The sequence below is a fragment of the Melanerpes formicivorus genome, unplaced genomic scaffold, assembly GCF_026170545.1.
Source record: "Melanerpes formicivorus ecotype bairdi unplaced genomic scaffold, bMelFor1.0.p_v2 SCAF_26, whole genome shotgun sequence".
Classification (NCBI taxonomy): Eukaryota; Metazoa; Chordata; class Aves; order Piciformes; family Picidae; genus Melanerpes; species Melanerpes formicivorus.
This window is the reverse complement of record NW_027142378.1, coordinates 665,078-681,019: the sequence shown is the minus strand read 5'-3', so window position 1 is coordinate 681,019 and position 15,942 is coordinate 665,078. Positions and strand designations below refer to the sequence as shown.

The window sequence follows — 15,942 nt, the reverse complement described above, 5'->3', positions numbered from 1 at the left end:
TGGAGGCTCCTCTGTGGGATTTATCACAGGGTAGGAGAGAATGTCTGTGCTCAGAGGGAAGGCAGAGTGACTATGGAGAGCCAATAAGTCAAGGGAGTGGAGAGGCAGTGAACTCCAGAGATATATGGAATGGGTTGGGTTGGAAAGGACCCTCCAAGATCATCCAGTTCCAGCCCCCTGCCATGAGCAGGGACACCTCCCCCAAGCCCAAGTTGCTCAAGGCCTTATCCAGCCTGACCTTGAGCATCCCCAGGGCCAGGGACTCCACCACCTCCCTGGGCAGCCTCTGCCAGTCCCTGACCACTCCTGCAGCAAGGAAAGTTTTCCTCCTTTCCAACCTAAGCCTCCCCTGGCACAATTCCAGGCCCTTTCCTCTCCTTCCATCACCTGAGCCTAGGGAGCAGAGCCCAACCCCCAGCTCCCTGCAGCCTCCTCTCAGGTAGCTGCAGAGAGCAATGAGGTCTCCCTCAGCCTCCTCCTCTCCACACTCAACACCCCCAGTTCCCTCAGCTGCTCCTCCCCAGCCCTCTTCTCCAGACCCTTCCCCAGCTCTGTTGCCCTTCTCTGGACCTGCTCCAGCCCTCAATGTCCTTCTGGGAGTGAGGAGCCCAAACTGAACGCTGTACTGAAGGTCCTTTGTGATCTTTAGTCTCTCTGCCAACCCTTCAGGTGTGTTCTCCACTGAGATCACTTCCCTGCTGTTCATGTCCTGCCTTCTCTGGCTGCTCCCCAGGGTTTGCTCTTGCAGAGCAAGTTGTAATTGAGAGGAACTAAATGAGGCCCCCCCCATCCCCATTTGTCTTGGAGGCAGGAGAAGCACTTGTGCAACTTTCAGTGCAATTTGGGTCACTGAAGCATTGCAGAGGCTCTGATTAGTCCCCCTGAGTGGAGCCTCCTCTCCTCACTCCAGAGGAGCCATTAGAGCTGTGTGAGCTGTGGTGATGCATGAGCTGGGGGTTGGAAATTCCCTGCCAGCCAACCCATCCCTCACCCTGCCAGCTTGTGCTGCCTGCTGGGAAGCCTGCAGGCAACCCAGGGACATAGGGGCAGCAGGCTGGGGGAAGGAACAGCAGAGGTGATGCTTACAGGTTCCTGATGAAGCTGCTGGGGAAGAGTTTGTGTTAAAACTATTTGCACATCCCTGGGACTGAGGAGCAACACAGGGCAGGGTCTGCAAAATGGCTTAGAACATCTGGGATTAGAGACCATGGAATGGGTTGGGCTGGAAGGGACCCTAAAGGTCATCCAGCTCCAACCCCCTGCCATGGGCAGGGACACCTCCCACCAGCCCAGGTTGCTCAGGGCCTCATCCAGCCTGGCCTTGAACACCTCCAGGGATGAGGCAGCCACAGCCTCCCTGGGCAGCCTGTGCCAGTGTCTCCCCACCCTCACTGCTAAGAATTTCTTCCTCCTCTCCAGTCTCAGTCTGCCCTCTCCCAGCTCAATGCCCTTGTCACTCCCAGCCCTTGTCCCTCCCCAGCTCTCCTGGAGCCTCTTCAGGCACTGAAGTTGCCAGGAAGCATTCTGTAGAGCCTGGGGAGAACTGTAGAGCTCCCAGTAAATGTTTGTTTGTGCTTAGTGGGTGGTTTGCAGCCTTTGTTTTCAGACACTGCTCTCAGCTCTGCTGGCAGAAGCTGTCCCATTGATTACCTCTGGCTCTCTGCTCAGAGGGGGCTCTGCTGACAAGGAAATGAGAGGCACAGATCCAGGCTGGCCAGGCACCAGTCCAGGCTGGGTGAAGAGTGGGTTGAGAGCAGCCCTGAAGGAAGAGCCTTGGGGGTGCTGGGTGCTGAGCAGCTCCCCAGGAGCCAGCAGTGCCTCCTGCAGCCCAGCAGGCAGCTGTGTGCTGGGCTGCAGCCAGAGCAGTGTGGGCAGCAGGGCAGGAGAGGGGATTCTGCCCCTGGGCTCTGCTCTGCTCAGACTTCACCTCCAATCCTGCCTCCAGCTCTGCTCTCCCCAGCACCAGAAGGACACAGAGCTGCTGGAGAGAGTCCAGAGGAGGCCACAAAGATGCTCCCAGGGCTGGAGCAGCTCTGCTGTGAGGCCAGGCTGAGGGAGCTGGGGGTGCTCAGCCTGCAGAGGAGAAGGCTCCAGGGGGACCTCAGAGCTGCCTGCCAGGACCTGGAGGGATCCTGCAGGAAGGCTGCAGAGAGACTTCTCCTGAGGGGGTCTGGGACAGGCCAAGGGGGAATGGTTTGGAGCTGAGGCAGAGCAGGGTCAGATTGGAGCTGAGGAAAAAGTTGTTCAGTGCCAGGGTGCTGAGACTCTGGCACAGGCTGCCCAGGGAGCAGGAGGTGTTGAAGGCCAGGCTGGATGAAGCCTTGAGCCTAGCTGAGAGGTGTCCCTGGGCATGGTGGGGAGGGTGAAGGGGATGAGCTCTGAGTGCCTTGAGGCACTCTAGGGCAACAGGAAAAGCTTTTGGAAGGGCTTAACTTCAGATTTCTTTGTATGCATCCTGATGCAAAAATCCCTTTTAGCGGCGGATCGAAGCTATTGATCAGGCCTAAAAGCTGCCATTGAGCAGCTGAGAGCCCAGCGCTTCCAGCCCCCTCCGCGGCAGGCAGGAGCAGCTGGGCACATTCACTCTTTCAGTAATTCCCTTTCATGGCAGCGATTTCTCTCCCCGGGAAGCCTCAGGTTGTGCAGGAGGAGGGGGGACTGTGGCACCGAGAGGATGTTTTTCGGCGTCTTCCCTTCAGCCTTGCCATAAAGCCTGGGCTGTGAGCAGCTCTGAGTCATCTTTCACTCCTTGCTCGCCCTCATAATTTGCTATAAACCAATTTCCTTGCTTTTTATGGTGATAATCATCAGCTCTTCAGTGCTCCCCACAATAATTATTAGGCAGTGTGCCAGCTGCCTCCCATCCAGGGCTTGCAGCTGCCTGGAAACCCTGTCAAGATAAAAGAAAGATTAAATATTTATTTTGGAGGGGATGAAATATTTATTCTGGATCAATTAAATATTTATTGGGGATAAAGTAGCCATTTATTATGGATACTGTGCAGCTCAGCCTTCCTGGCTGCACTGCTCCACTATTTCACTCTCCACACCCCACCCACCCCAACCTCCTGCCCGTAAATTTGGTGCTTTTCAAAGGCAGAAGGCAAAGTGAGGGACTGGGTGCTGCACCTTGGCCATAGCAACCCCAGGCAGAGCTACAGGCTGGGGGCAGAGTGGCTGAGAGCAGCCAGGCAGAGAGGGACCTGGGGGTGCTGGTTGATAGTAGACTGAACATGAGCCTGCAGTGTGCCCAGGCAGCCAAAAGCGCCAATGGCATCCTGGCCTGCATCAGGAACAGTGTGGCCAGCAGGAGCAGGGAAGTCATTGTGCCCTGTGCTCAGCACTGGTTAGGCCACACCTTGAGTCCTGTGTCCAGTTCTGGGCCCCTCCGGTTAGGAAAGATGTTGAGTTGCTGGAAGGTGTCCAGAGAAGGGCAAGAAAGCTGGGGAGGGGTCTGGAGCACAGCCCTGTGAGGAGAGGCTGAGGGAGCTGGGGTTGCTTAGCCTGGAGAAGAGGAGGCTCAGGGGAGACCTTCTTGCTGTCTGCAACTCCCTGAAGGGAGGTTGTAGCCAGGTGGGGGTTGGTCTCTTTTGCCAGGCAACCAGCACCAGAACAAGAGGACACAGTCTGAAGCTGTGCCAGGGGAGGTTTAGGCTGGAGGTTAGGAGGAAGTTCTACACAGAGAGAGTGATTGCCCATTGGAATGTGCTGCCCAGGGAGGTGGTGGAGTCACCATCACTGGAGGTGTTTAGGAGGAAACTTGATGGGGTGCTTGGTGCCATGGTTGAGTTGATTAGGTGGTGTTGGATTAGTTGATAGGTTGCACATGATGATCTTGAAGGTCTCTTACAACCTGCTCTGCTCTATTCTATTCTATTCTATTCTATTCTATTCTATTCTATTCTATTCTATTCTATTCCATTCCATTCCATTCCATTCCATTCCATTCCATTCCATTCCATTCCATTCCATTCCATTCCATTTCATCCTCCTCTTGGAACAGCCAACAAATGCCTGCATATGGGAGCTGTGACTGGTGGGCCGGCACTGCCAGAAGTTGGACAAGGGGGAATGGTTTGAAGCTGAGGCAAAGCAGGGTCAGGCTGGAGCTGAGGAAGAAGTTGTTCAGTGCCAGGGTGCTGAGACTCTTGTCAGTGGTGCCCAGGGACAGCACAAAGGGCAGAGATCACAAACTGGAACCCAGGAGATTCCATCTGAACATGAGGAGAAACTTCTTTGGTGTGAGAGTGCAGCCTGGAGAAGGCTCCAGGGGGACCTCAGAGCTGCCTGCCAGGACCTGAAGGGATCCTGCAGGAAGGCTGCAGAGAGACTTCTCCTGAGGGGGTCTGGGAGAGGACAAGGGGCAATGGTTTGGAGCTGAGGCAGAGCAGGGTCAGACTGGAGCTGAGGCACAGCAGGGTCAGGCTGGAGCTGAGGAAGAAGTTGTTCAGTGCCAGGGTGCTGAGACTCTGGCACAGGCTGCCCAGGGAGGCTGTGGCTGCCTCCTGCCTGGGGATGTTGAAGGCCAGGCTGGATGAGGCCCTGAGCAGCTGAGTCTAGCTGAGAGGTGTCCCTGGGCATGCTGAGTCCAGAGGAAGCCACAAAGATGATCCCAGGGCTGGAGCAGCTCTGCTGTGAGGCCAGGCTGAGGGAGCTGGGGGTGCTCAGCCTGATGTAAAAAGGGGAGGGTGGAACAGGTGAGCTGTGAGGTCCCTTCCAAGCATAGTTATGGTAGGTGGCACATGGGGCACTGTCACTCTGTGTGCTCTCCCTGGGCTGTGCTGAGAACATGGAAGAGCAGCACTGCCTGGGGCTGTTTCCCTCATAGAATCAATAAGGTTGGAAAAGATCTCAGAGATCATCAAGTCCAACCTGTCACCCAACACCTCATGGCTACTAAACCATGGCTCCAAGTGCCACATCCAGTCCCCTCATAAACACCTCCAGGGATGGTGATTCCACCACGTCTCTGGGCTAACAACTCTCTCTGGGAAGAACTTTCTCCTCATCTCCAGCCTAAACCTCCCCTGGCACAGCTTCAGACTGTGTCCTCTTGTTCTGGTGCTGGTTGCCTGCAAGAAGAGACCAACCCCCACCTGGTTACAACCTCCCTTCAGGTAGTTGTAGACAGCCATAAGTTCTCCCCTGAGCCTCCTCTTCTCCAGGCTTAACCTTCTTCAAGAGCTAAGTTTAAGTTGTGATTGGACTGGGGTTGGACCAGATGACCTTTAAAGGTCCCTTCTGACCCCAACCACTCTATGCCTCCATGGCTCTGTGACTGGGTGCTGGATAACTGGAGGAAGCTGGAAGCTCCAGGCCTGTCAGCCTGACCTCAGTGCCAGGGACAATGATGGAGCAGATCATCCTGGGGGCAATCACTGCACACCTGCAGGATGGCCAAAGGATCAGCCTAGCCAGCATGGATTGAGGAAGGGCAGATCCTGCCTCTCCAACCTGATCTCCTTCCATGCCCAGGTGACTGCCTGGTGGATGTGGGGCAAGCTGTGGATGTGGTCTGCCTGGACCTCAGCAAGGCCTTTGACACCGTCCCCCACAGCAAACTCCTGGCCAAGCTGTCAGCCTCTCCAGGCTAAGCAACCCCAGCTCCCTCAGCCTCTCCTCACAGGGCTGTGCTCCAGACCCCTCCCCAGCTTTCTTGCCCTTCTCTGGACACCTTCTAGAGTCTCAATGCCCTTCTTAAACTGAGGGGCCCAGAACTGGACACAGTTCTCAAGGTGTAGCCTAACCAGTTGCTAAAGTCAGCTCAGCTGCAGGACATCATCCAGAGCAGAGCAGCATAGGCTGCAGCAGGCACCACCAAGCTCCCCAGTGGGGAGGTTTGCACAGGTATGGAAGGAGGCACTGAGCCTGCAGCACTGCAAAGCACAACCAACACATGTGGCTAATTGGGCTCCTTCCTCCCACAGGCAGCAATTCCCTGGTCAGAGCAATAAACACCATCTGCTCCTGGCTAGCTGGCAGCAGCCCACCAGCACCTCTCCAACTGCAAGAGTCTGGGAGGGACCTTCCCATCTGCCATGGGAAATGGCCCAAAATGGTGCCAGGGGAGGGTGGGCAGGAGGAAGAATTGCTTTGCTGCAAGAGTGGTCAGAGAAGAAACACAGAAAGAGCTGGGACCTGCTGCCTTGGATGTCAGCCTGAAGGCTGCAGTGGGACAGAGGACAAGTGGTGGAGAAGAGGCTGAGGGAGCTGGAGCTGTTTTCCTGGAGAAGAGGAGGCTCAGGGGAGACCTTCTTGCTCTCTACAACTACCTGAAGGGTTCTTCACAGAGAGAGCTGTTGGCCATTGGAATGTGCTGCCCAGGGAGGTGGTGGAGTCCCCACCCCTGGAGGTGTTCAGGAGGGGATTGGATGTGGCACTTGGTGCCATGGTTTAGTCATGAGGTCTGTGGTGACAGCTTGGACTTGGTGATCTCTGAGGTCTCTTCCAACCTTGGTGATTCTGTGAATTCCAAGACCTCCTTAGCATTTGCCTTCTGCCCTGCTCATTTTTCAGTAGTCCAAGCTGACTGCTTCAGGCCTGGCTAGGTGGAACATGAACAGCCAGGTTGGTTTTTGTCCTCAGGAGACCTCTTGTGCTTGACTCCCCAGAGCGTGGCTCAGTGGGGCCAGGCCGTTGTGAGCTCAGCTTGTGCTGCACTCCTCCACAGCTTGGCTCTTCTTCAGCACTCTGTTAAGGGGCAGCCCCCAGACAGCCCTCACACATACTCTTTAGAGACATGGGCTGGCACCTGTCATGGCCTCAGGTGGCACCAGGGGAGCTTTAGGTTGGATGTCAGAAGAAGCTTCTTGACTGAAAGGGTTCTCCAAGTCCAGCCCAGGCTGCCCAGGCAGGTGGCTGAATGCCCATCCCTGGAGGTGGCTGAATGCCCATCCCTGGAGGTGGCTGAATGCCTATCCCTGGAGGTGACTGAATACCTATCCCTGGAGGTAGCTGAATGCCCATCCCTGGAGGTGACTGAATACCTATCCCTGAAGGTAGCTGAATGCCCATCCCTGGAGGTGACTGAATGCCCATCCCTGGAGGTGGCTGAATGCCCATCCCTAGAGGTGGCTGAATGCCCATCCCTGGAGGTGGCTGAATGCCCATCCCTGGAGGTAGCTGAATGCCCATCCCTGGAGGTGGCTGAATCCCTATCCCTGGAGGTGACTGAATACCTATCCCTGGAGGTAGCTGAATGCCCATCCCTGGAGGTGGCTGAATACCTATCCCTGGAAGTGGCTGAATGCCCATCCCTGGAGGTGGCTGAATGCCCATCCCTGGAGGTGGCTGAATGCCCATCCCTGGAGGTGGCTGAATGCCTATCCCTGGAGGTGGCTGAATGCCCATCCCTGGAGGTGACTGAATGCCCATCCCTGGAGGTAGCTGAATATCTATCCCTGGAGGTGGCTGAATACCCATCCCTGGAGGTAGCTGAATGCCCATCCCTGGAGGTGACTGAATGCCCATCCCTGGAGGTGACTGAATGCCCATCCCTGGAGGTGTTTCTGACAGGCAGAGATGCTCTCTGAGGACCCTTCCAACCCAGCCCATGCCAGGAACCCATGGTATGCTTTGTTGCTCCCCTGCAGCACAGAGCTCTAAGCCCCACTTCTCCCCAGGAGACAAACTCCTTTCACAGGAGGAGGGAGTGGCTGGGCTCCCCCAGCACATCCCCACCCCAGTGCTTGTTCCCAGTGTCAAGATTCAAGCCTGAGCCTGGGTGCAGTGATGGACACAGCCAGAGGAGGATTTGTGCCCCTCCTGCAGCAGCCCAGCTCCATCCCTGGTGCAGCTGAGCAGCTCCTGCCTGACAAGCAGCTTTAATGGGGCTGTGCAAGCAGCAACACGCAGGGGAAGTGTTGGTGTCAGAGCCTGCTGCTGCCTGCTGCACAGAGCAGAGCAGGGCAGCAGAGCCTCCATAAATAAAGGCTGGGACAGACAAATGTTTGCAGCTGGAAGATAAAGCAGCACAACTCTGGCAGCAGGGATTAATTTTGTCTGGAAACACAAAGCAGAACAGCCTGGGCTCGGCAGCACAGAGTGGGGCTGCTCCTCCTGCCTCTGCTCACCCCTGCCTTGCTGGCAGACAAAGTGCCTGGCCATGCTCAGGCCTCAGCACGCAGAAACCTTGCTCAGGGGGAGGAAAAAAAGAGTCCTTCCAAACCCAGTCCTGGGCTAAAGAACATTCCCAGAGGGGTGGGGATGGAAGGGACCTCCAGAGATCACCCAGTGAGGGGATTCCAGAGCTGTCAGCCTGACCTCAGTGCCAGGCAAGATTATGGCACAGGTCATCCTGAGTGCAGTCACACAGCACTTACAGCATGGCCAAGGGATCAGCCCAGCCAGCATGGATTGAGGAAGGGCAGGTCCTGCCTCTCCAACCTGATCTCCTATGCCCAGGTGACTGCCTGGTGGATGTGGGGCAGGCTGGGGATGTAGCCTGGGCTTCAGCAAGGCCTTTGACACCATCCCCCACAGCAAACTCCTGGCCAAGCTGTCAGCCCCTGGCTTGGACATCAGCACTCTGAGCTGGGTTAGGAACTGGCTGGAGGCTGAGCCCAGAGAGTGGTGGGGAATGGTGTCACAGCCAGCTGGCAGCCAGGCACCAGTGGTGTGCCCCAGGGAGCAGTGCTGGGCCCCAGCCTGTTCAATATCCCTTATTGATGATCTGGAGGAGGGGATTGAGTCCATCAGCAGTAAATGTGCAGATGACAGCAAGCTGGGGGCAGGAGTTGATCTGTTAGAGGGTAGGAGAGCTCTGCAGAGGGACCTTGCCAGGCTGGACAAATGGGCAGAGTCCAAGGGCAGGAGGTTGAACACATCCAAGTGCCAGGTTCTGCACATTGTCCACAACAACCCCAGGCAGTGCTACAGGCTGGGGTCAGAGTGGCTGAGAGCAGCCAGGCAGAGAGGGACCTGGGGGTGCTGGTTGATGGTAGGCTGAACATGAGCCTGCAGTGTGCCCAGGCAGCCAAGAGGGCCAATGGCATCCTGGCCTGCATCAGGAAGAGTGTGGCCAGCAGGAGCAGGGAAGTCATTGTGCCCTGTGCTCAGCACTGGTTAGGCCACACCTTGAGTCCTGTGTCCAGTTCTGGGCCCCTCAGGTTAGGAAAGATGTTGAGTTGCTGGAAGGTGTCCAGGGAAGGACAACAAAGCTGGGGAGGGGTCTGGAGTACAGCCCTGTGAGGAGAGGCTGAGGGAGCTGGGGTTGCTTAGCCTGGAGAAGAGGAGGCTCAGAGGAGACCTTCTTGCTCTCTCCAACTCCCTGAAGGGAGGTTGTAGCCAGGTGGGGGTTGGTCTCTTCTGCCAGGCACCCAGCACCAGAACAAGAGGACACAGTCTCAAGCTGTGCCAGGGGAGGTTTAGGCTGGAGGTGAGGAATAAGTTCTTCCTAGCAAGAGAGATTGGCCATTGGAATGTGCTGCCCAGGGAGGTGGTGGAGTCACCATCATTGGAGGTGTTCAGGAGGAGACTTGATAGGGTGTTTGGTGCCATGGGTTAGTTGTTTAGGTGCTGTTGGGTGATAGGTTGGACTTGATGATCTTGAAGGTCTCTTCCAACCTGGTTTATTCTATTATTCAGTCCAACCCCCTGGGCCTCAAGGGCCTTCAGGCTCAATGTGCAGTGGGAAAATGCCGCTTCTGGGGAGCTGTGTGCCAGGGGAAGGTCTGGATTCCAGCACCAGGGCTGCCTCAGGCAGGAATCTCATCTGAGGAGCAAAGTTGGGCTCATCAGAGCTCCTGCCTGGAAATGAACTTTTTTAATGACTCTTTTCTCAGTCTGGAGGAGTGCTGGGAGCTCAGACTTGGGGTGAGCTTGCAGAAGATGCTGCAGCAGTGGTGTGGCTGACAGCAGGCATCTGAACCTGGAATAGAAACAGGCTCCTGGCAGGCATCCACGAAGCAGATGGTCAGCAGCTCCACCAAACCCCTGCCAGATCCCAGGCTGCTCTCAAGCAGCAGAACCCCTCCCCTCCTGCTGCACTGGTAGCAGCTTCCTGGCCCAGTTTGGTAATGAGCTGTGCTCTTGGAACAAAACAGTGGAAATGAGCCTTGAAAGTCAGCTAAATGCTCAGACTGTAACAGCAAAGATCAGCTTTGGGTCTGATGTGTCTGCATTCAGACCTCCTCAGCCCAGGACAGCCTCAGCAGCTCCAGCAGTATGATTACTGCCACCCCTGTGTCCTCTGCTCCCTCTGGAGCTCAGGGGGCTGAGGAGCAGCCAAGGAACACAGCCACAGGTTGCAGGGGGTTGGAAGGGACCCTCCAAGGGCATCTTGTCCAGCCCCCTGCGGGCAGCAGGGACACCTCCAGCTAGAGCAGGCTGCTCAGTTGAGCCCCTGCAGGGAGGGGACATCCACAGCCTCCCTGGGCAACCTGTGCCAGTGTCTCCTCACCCTCCCTGCCAAGGATTTCCTCCTCATTTCCAGCCTCAGTCTGCCCTGAGCTGTGACCAAAGCAGCCACCAGTCTGAGCTCGTAGAACCACAGACCCATTTGCCTTGGCAAAGCCCTTTGAGCTCACCCAAGCCAACCATTCTCCAACTGCCCAGGCTGGGGCTGAGCCACGGCCCTCAGCAGGGTCAGGCTGTGGGGCTGCAGCCAGAGCATACAGACAGGCAGTGGCTCTGCAGCCTGGCTCAGTGCACACAGACACAGGGCAAGAGCCACCACCTCCTCCACCAGCTGTGTCTGTAGAGATCCTTACTCAGTCACTGATGCTTCTGCTGCCCAGTTCCTCCTGCAGGGAGTCTGTCTGTCTCTCCCCAGGGAGCTCCAAGGGAAGCTGTAAGCAATACAGCAGCAGTCAGCACAGAAAGGCAGCAGTCACCCAGCACAGAGCTGCTGTCTGCAGCCACCCACAGCAGCACTGACAGGAGCACTCACTTGCTGGGCATCCATCTGATGTTCCTCTCAGCTCCTCTCAGCCAGGAGCAGCTGCCTCATCCTGGGAAGCAGTCCTGGGGCACACCAGGAAGTGCTCTGCACCTGGCAAGGGAGGCTTGGTCAGAGCTGCCATGAGAAATGGGTGAGGAAATCCAATGGGCTCCAACCCAAGGCTCTGCAGGGCCAGCACAGGACCTTTGCTCTGGCCACCATGCCCAGGGACACCTCCCACCAGCCCAGGTTGCTCAGGACCTCATCCAGCCTGGCCTTGAGCACCCCCAGGCAGGAGGCAGCCACAGCCTCCCTGGGCAGCCTGTGCCAGAGTCTCAGCACCCTGGCACTGAACAACTTCCTCAGCTCCAGTCTGACCCTGCTGTGCCTCAGCTCCAAACCATTCCCCCTTGGCCTGTCCCAGACCCCCTCAGGAGAAGTCTCTCTGCAGCCTTCCTGCAGGATCCCTTCAGGCAGGCAGCTCTGAGGTCCCCCTGGAGCCTTCTCCAGGCTGCACTCTCACACCAAAGAAGTTTCTCCTCATGTTCAGATGGAATCTCCTGGGTTCCACTTTGTGCCCTCTGCTCCTTGTGCTGCCCCTGGGCACCACTGAGCAGAGCCCAGCCCCAGCCTCTTGCCCCCCAGCCTTTAGCTCTTGCTGAGCATTGCTCAGATCCTTTCTGGGGCTGCTCTTCTCCTTCAGATGCTGGCAGACAGCTCTGAGGTCCTCCTGGAGCTTTCTCTTCTGCAGGCTGAACACCCCCAGCTCCTTCAGCCTGGCCTCCCAGCAGAGCTGCTCCAGCCCTGGGAGCATCTTCGTGGCCTCCTCTGGACTCTCTCCACAGCTCTGTGTCCTTCTCCTGCTGGGGAGAGCAGAGCTGGGGGCAGTGTGTGAGGTGGGGTCTCAGCAGGGCAGAGCAGCTGGTTTGTAGACTTCTGGAGGTTTCCCTCTCTGCAACACTCCTGTTCTCTGCTTTCTAGTTCAATTTCGTTGGGAAATTGCTTGGACCAAGAGGAAACTCCTTGAAGAGGTTACAAGAAGAGACAGGTGCCAAAATGTCCATCCTGGGGAAAGGATCCATGAGGGACAAAGCCAAGGTACTCTCTGTCTTCCAGCTGTGCCAAACCCACTGTGCCTCAGCTCTCAGCCCTGCACTGCCTCTCTGCTTCTTCATCACCCAGGCAAGGGGCCCAGAAGAGCTGCTTTGGTTTTCCCAGCTCCATCAATTGCCTCAGGAGAGCTTTCCTCTTGCTGCTCAACCCTTGCTCCCTGTGGAGCTGGAGGCCTCCACAACTGCTGTGCTCCACCTAAAGGAAACCCAGAGTAAAGCTGGGGTGGCTCCCTCAGGAGTCTGAGGAGCAGCAGAGCTGGGGCTTGGCCAGGCTGAGAGCTGGCTGAGGTGGGACCTCAGGAGCCTTAGCTGGCTGAGGGGGGACCTCAGGAGCCTTAGCTGGCTGAGGTGAGACCTCAGGAGCCTTAGTTGGCTGAGGTGAGACCTCAGGAGCCTTAGCTGGGTGAGATGGGACCTCAGGAGCCTTAGCTGGCTGAGATGGGACCTCAGGAGCCTTAGTTGGCTGAGGTGGGACCTCAGGAGCCTTAGCTGGCTGAGATGGGACCTCAGGAGCCTTGGCTGGCTGAGGTGAGACCTCAGGAGCCTTAGCTGGCTGAGGTGAGACCTCAGGAGCCTTAGCTGGCTGAGGTGAGACCTCAGGAGCCTTAGCTGGCTGAGGTGAGACCTCAGGAGCCTTAGCTGGCTGAGGTGAGACCTCAGGAGCCTTAGTTGGCTGAGGTGAGACCTCAGGAGCCTTAGCTGGGTGAGATGGGACCTCAGGAGCCTTAGCTGGCTGAGATGGGACCTCAGGAGCCTTAGTTGGCTGAGGTGGGACCTCAGGAGCCTTAGTTGGCTGAGGTGGGACCTCAGGAGCCTTAGTTGGCTGAGGGGGGACCTCAGGAGCCTTAGTTGGCTGAGGTGAGACCTCAGGAGCCTTAGTTGGCTGAGGGGGGACCTCAGGAGCCTTGGCTGGCTGAGGTGGGACCTCAGGAGCCTTAGTTGGCTGAGGTGAGACCTCAGGAGCCTTAGTTGGCTGAGGGGGGACCCCAGGAGCCTTAGTTGGCTGAGGTGAGACCTCAGGAGCCTTAGTTGGCTGAGGGGGGACCTCAGGAGCCTTGGCTGGCTGAGGTGGGACCTCAGGAGCCTTAGTTGGCTGAGGTGAGACCTCAGGAGCCTTAGTTGGCTGAGGGGGGACCTCAGGAGCCTTAGTTGGCTGAGGGGGGACCTCAGGAGCCTTAGTTGGCTGAGGGGGGACCTCAGGAGCCTTGGCTGGCTGAGGTGGGACCTCAGGAGCCTTAGTTGGCTGAGGTGAGACCTCAGGAGCCTTAGTTGGCTGAGGGGGGACCCCAGGAGCCTTAGTTGGCTGAGGGGGGGACCTCAGGAGCCTTGGCCAGGCTGAGAGTTGGCTGAGGTGGGACCTCAGGAGCCTTAGCTGGCTGAGGGGGGACCTCAGGAGCCTTAGTTGGCTGAGATGGGACCTCAGGAGCCTTAGTTGGCTGAGGTGAGACCTCAGGAGCCTTAGCTGGCTGAGGGGGGACCTCAGGAGCCTTAGTTGGCTGAGATGGGACCTCAGGAGCCTTAGTTGGCTGAGGTGAGACCTCAGGAGCCTTAGCTGGCTGAGGGGGGACCTCAGGAGCCTTAGCTGGGTGAGATGGGACCTCAGGAGCCTTAGCTGGCTGAGGTGAGACCTCAGGAGCCTTAGCTGGCTGAGGGGGGACCTCAGGAGCCTTAGCTGGGTGAGATGGGACCTCAGGAGCCTTAGTTGGCTGAGGTGAGACCTCAGGAGCCTTAGTTGGCTGAGGGGGGACCTCAGGAGCCTTAGTTGGCTGAGGTGAGACCTCAGGAGCCTTAGTTGGCTGAGGGGGGACCCCAGGAGCCTTAGCTGGGTGAAATGGGACCTCAGGAGCCTTGGCTGGCTGAGGTGGGACCTCAGGAGCCTTAGCTGGCTGAGGTGGGACCTCAGGAGCCTTAGTTGGCTGAGGGGGGACCTCAGGAGCCTTGGCCAGGCTGAGAGCTGGCTGAGGTGGGATCTCAGGAACCTTAGCTGGCTGAGGGGGGACCTCAGGAGCCTTGGCCAGGCTGAGGGGGGACCTCAGGAGGTTCAACAAGAGCAGGTCTAGAGTCCTGCACCTGGGGAGGAGCAAGTCCTGCACCTGGGGAGGAGCAACCCCTGCACCAGGAGAGGTGAGGGGTGACCTGCTGGGGAGCAGCTCCAGGGAGAAGGACCTGGGAGTGTTGGTGGACAGCAGGAGAAGGCTGAGAGGGGATCTGAGCAATGTCTGTGAATATCTGAGGGGTGGGGAGCAAGAAGGGGCCAGGCTCTGCTCAGTGGTGTCCTGGGACAGGACAAGGGGCAGTGGACACCAGCTGGAACCCCTGGGGCTCCCTGAAGACCTGCCTGAGCTTTGCTTCATGGTGCTGTTCCTCCTTGGTTTATTGATCTGTCTGGGGCTTCCCAAGGAGCTCTGCTGGAGCTCTGGTAGGTGATGGTGTCCTTGCTGTGTCCCAGCAGGAAAAAGGCAGGAGGAGCTGCCCTGGATTCTCTGTAGCAGTGCTGGTAACTGCTCCCCATGCCTGGTGTCATCTTGAGCAGCATGATGAATACTTTTAATATCATCTAATGGGTTACTGTTGGCAGGAGTTCTGGGCTGCCACACCAGGGACAGCTCTGCAGGGAGGTAAATCAGAGGGAAGGCAATTAAAGGGGATAATTAAAAAAGCAGGGTGGCAGCAGCAGCTCTTTGGAGTCCTCACTGGAGTCCCTAGCAGGAATGGTTGGTGAGCTGGGTGTGGACAGCTGAGCTGGATGTGGCTGTGCTTGGAGCGTCTCCATCAGGGCTCAGTGTTCTCCTCTGCAGAGCCCTTGGGTGCTCCCTGGGATCCTTTCCTGACTGATTGCTGATGCAGTGCAGCTTTCCCTTCTCATTGATCCACCCAACATCAATATGCCTTCAGAGCTGGGACTCCATCCTGCTGCAGTTGTTGGGCAACCTGCAGTCCCTTCTGGCTGCTCAAAGCAGCTTTAAGGCAGTCTGGGCAGATCTACCTTGAGCTCCTACCCCATGCATCAGCACAGAGTCATGGAATGGCTTGGGTTGGAAGGGACCTCAGACATCATCCAGTCCCCACCATGGGCAGGGGCACCTCTCACCTAGGTGGTGAGCAGTGCAGGAGATGCAGCTGGGCTCTCCTGTGGCCTTTGTGGTTGCTCTCTTGCTGGAAGGTGTCCAGAGAAGGGCAACAAAGCTGGGGAGGGGTCTGGAGCACAGCCCTGTGAGGAGAGGCTGAGGGAGCTGGGGTTGCTTAGCCTGGAGAAGAGGAGGCTCAGGGGAGACCTTCTTGCTGTCTACAACTCCCTGAAGGGTGGTTGTAGCCAGGTGGGGTGTCGTCTCTTCTCCCAGGCACCCAGCACCAGAACAAGAGGACACAGTCTGAAGCTGTGCCAGGGGAGGTTTAGGCTGGATGTTAGGAAGAAGTTCTTCCCAGCAAGAGAGATTGGCCATTGGAATGTGCTGCCCAGGGAGGTGGTGGAGTCCCCATCCCTGGAGGTGTTTAGGAAGAGCCTGGATGAGGCACTTGGTGCCATGGTTTAGTTGATTAGATGGTGTTGGGTGATAGGTTGGACTGGATGATCTCAAGATCTTTTCCAACCTGGTCTATTCTATTCTATTCTATTCTATTCTATTCTATTCTATTCTATTCTATCCTGTCCTGTCCTGTCCTGTCCTGTCCTATCCCATCCTATTCTACCCTACCCTACCCTACCCTACCCTACCCTAGATGGTTCCCATCACGAGAGACCATATTTATTCTCTCTCACGCGGTCTGTGCCGGTGCCCAAGCCAAGGCAGGTGGCAGCGGTGCTGCCCATGCCCAAGCCCAGGCAGGTGGCAGCGGTGCAGCCGGTGCCCAAGCCCAGGCGGGCAGTAACGGTGCTGCCTGTGCCCAAGCCAAGGCGGACGGCAGCGGTGCTGCCTGTGCCCAAGCCCAGGCGGACGGCAGCGGTGCAGC

At 57.2% G+C, this 15,942-nt stretch overlaps 1 protein-coding gene across 1 annotated transcript in view; it reads left to right on the top strand.

Annotated features, from left to right (window-relative positions):
* Nucleotides 1-15,942, top strand: part of KHDRBS2 (KH RNA binding domain containing, signal transduction associated 2) — a 73,340-nt gene that overhangs the window by 25,722 nt on the left and 31,676 nt on the right. Inside the window, 1 exon segment of the mRNA XM_068153425.1 lies at nt 11,861-11,977. Within this exon segment, the coding sequence (XP_068009526.1) occupies nt 11,861-11,977 (117 nt within the window).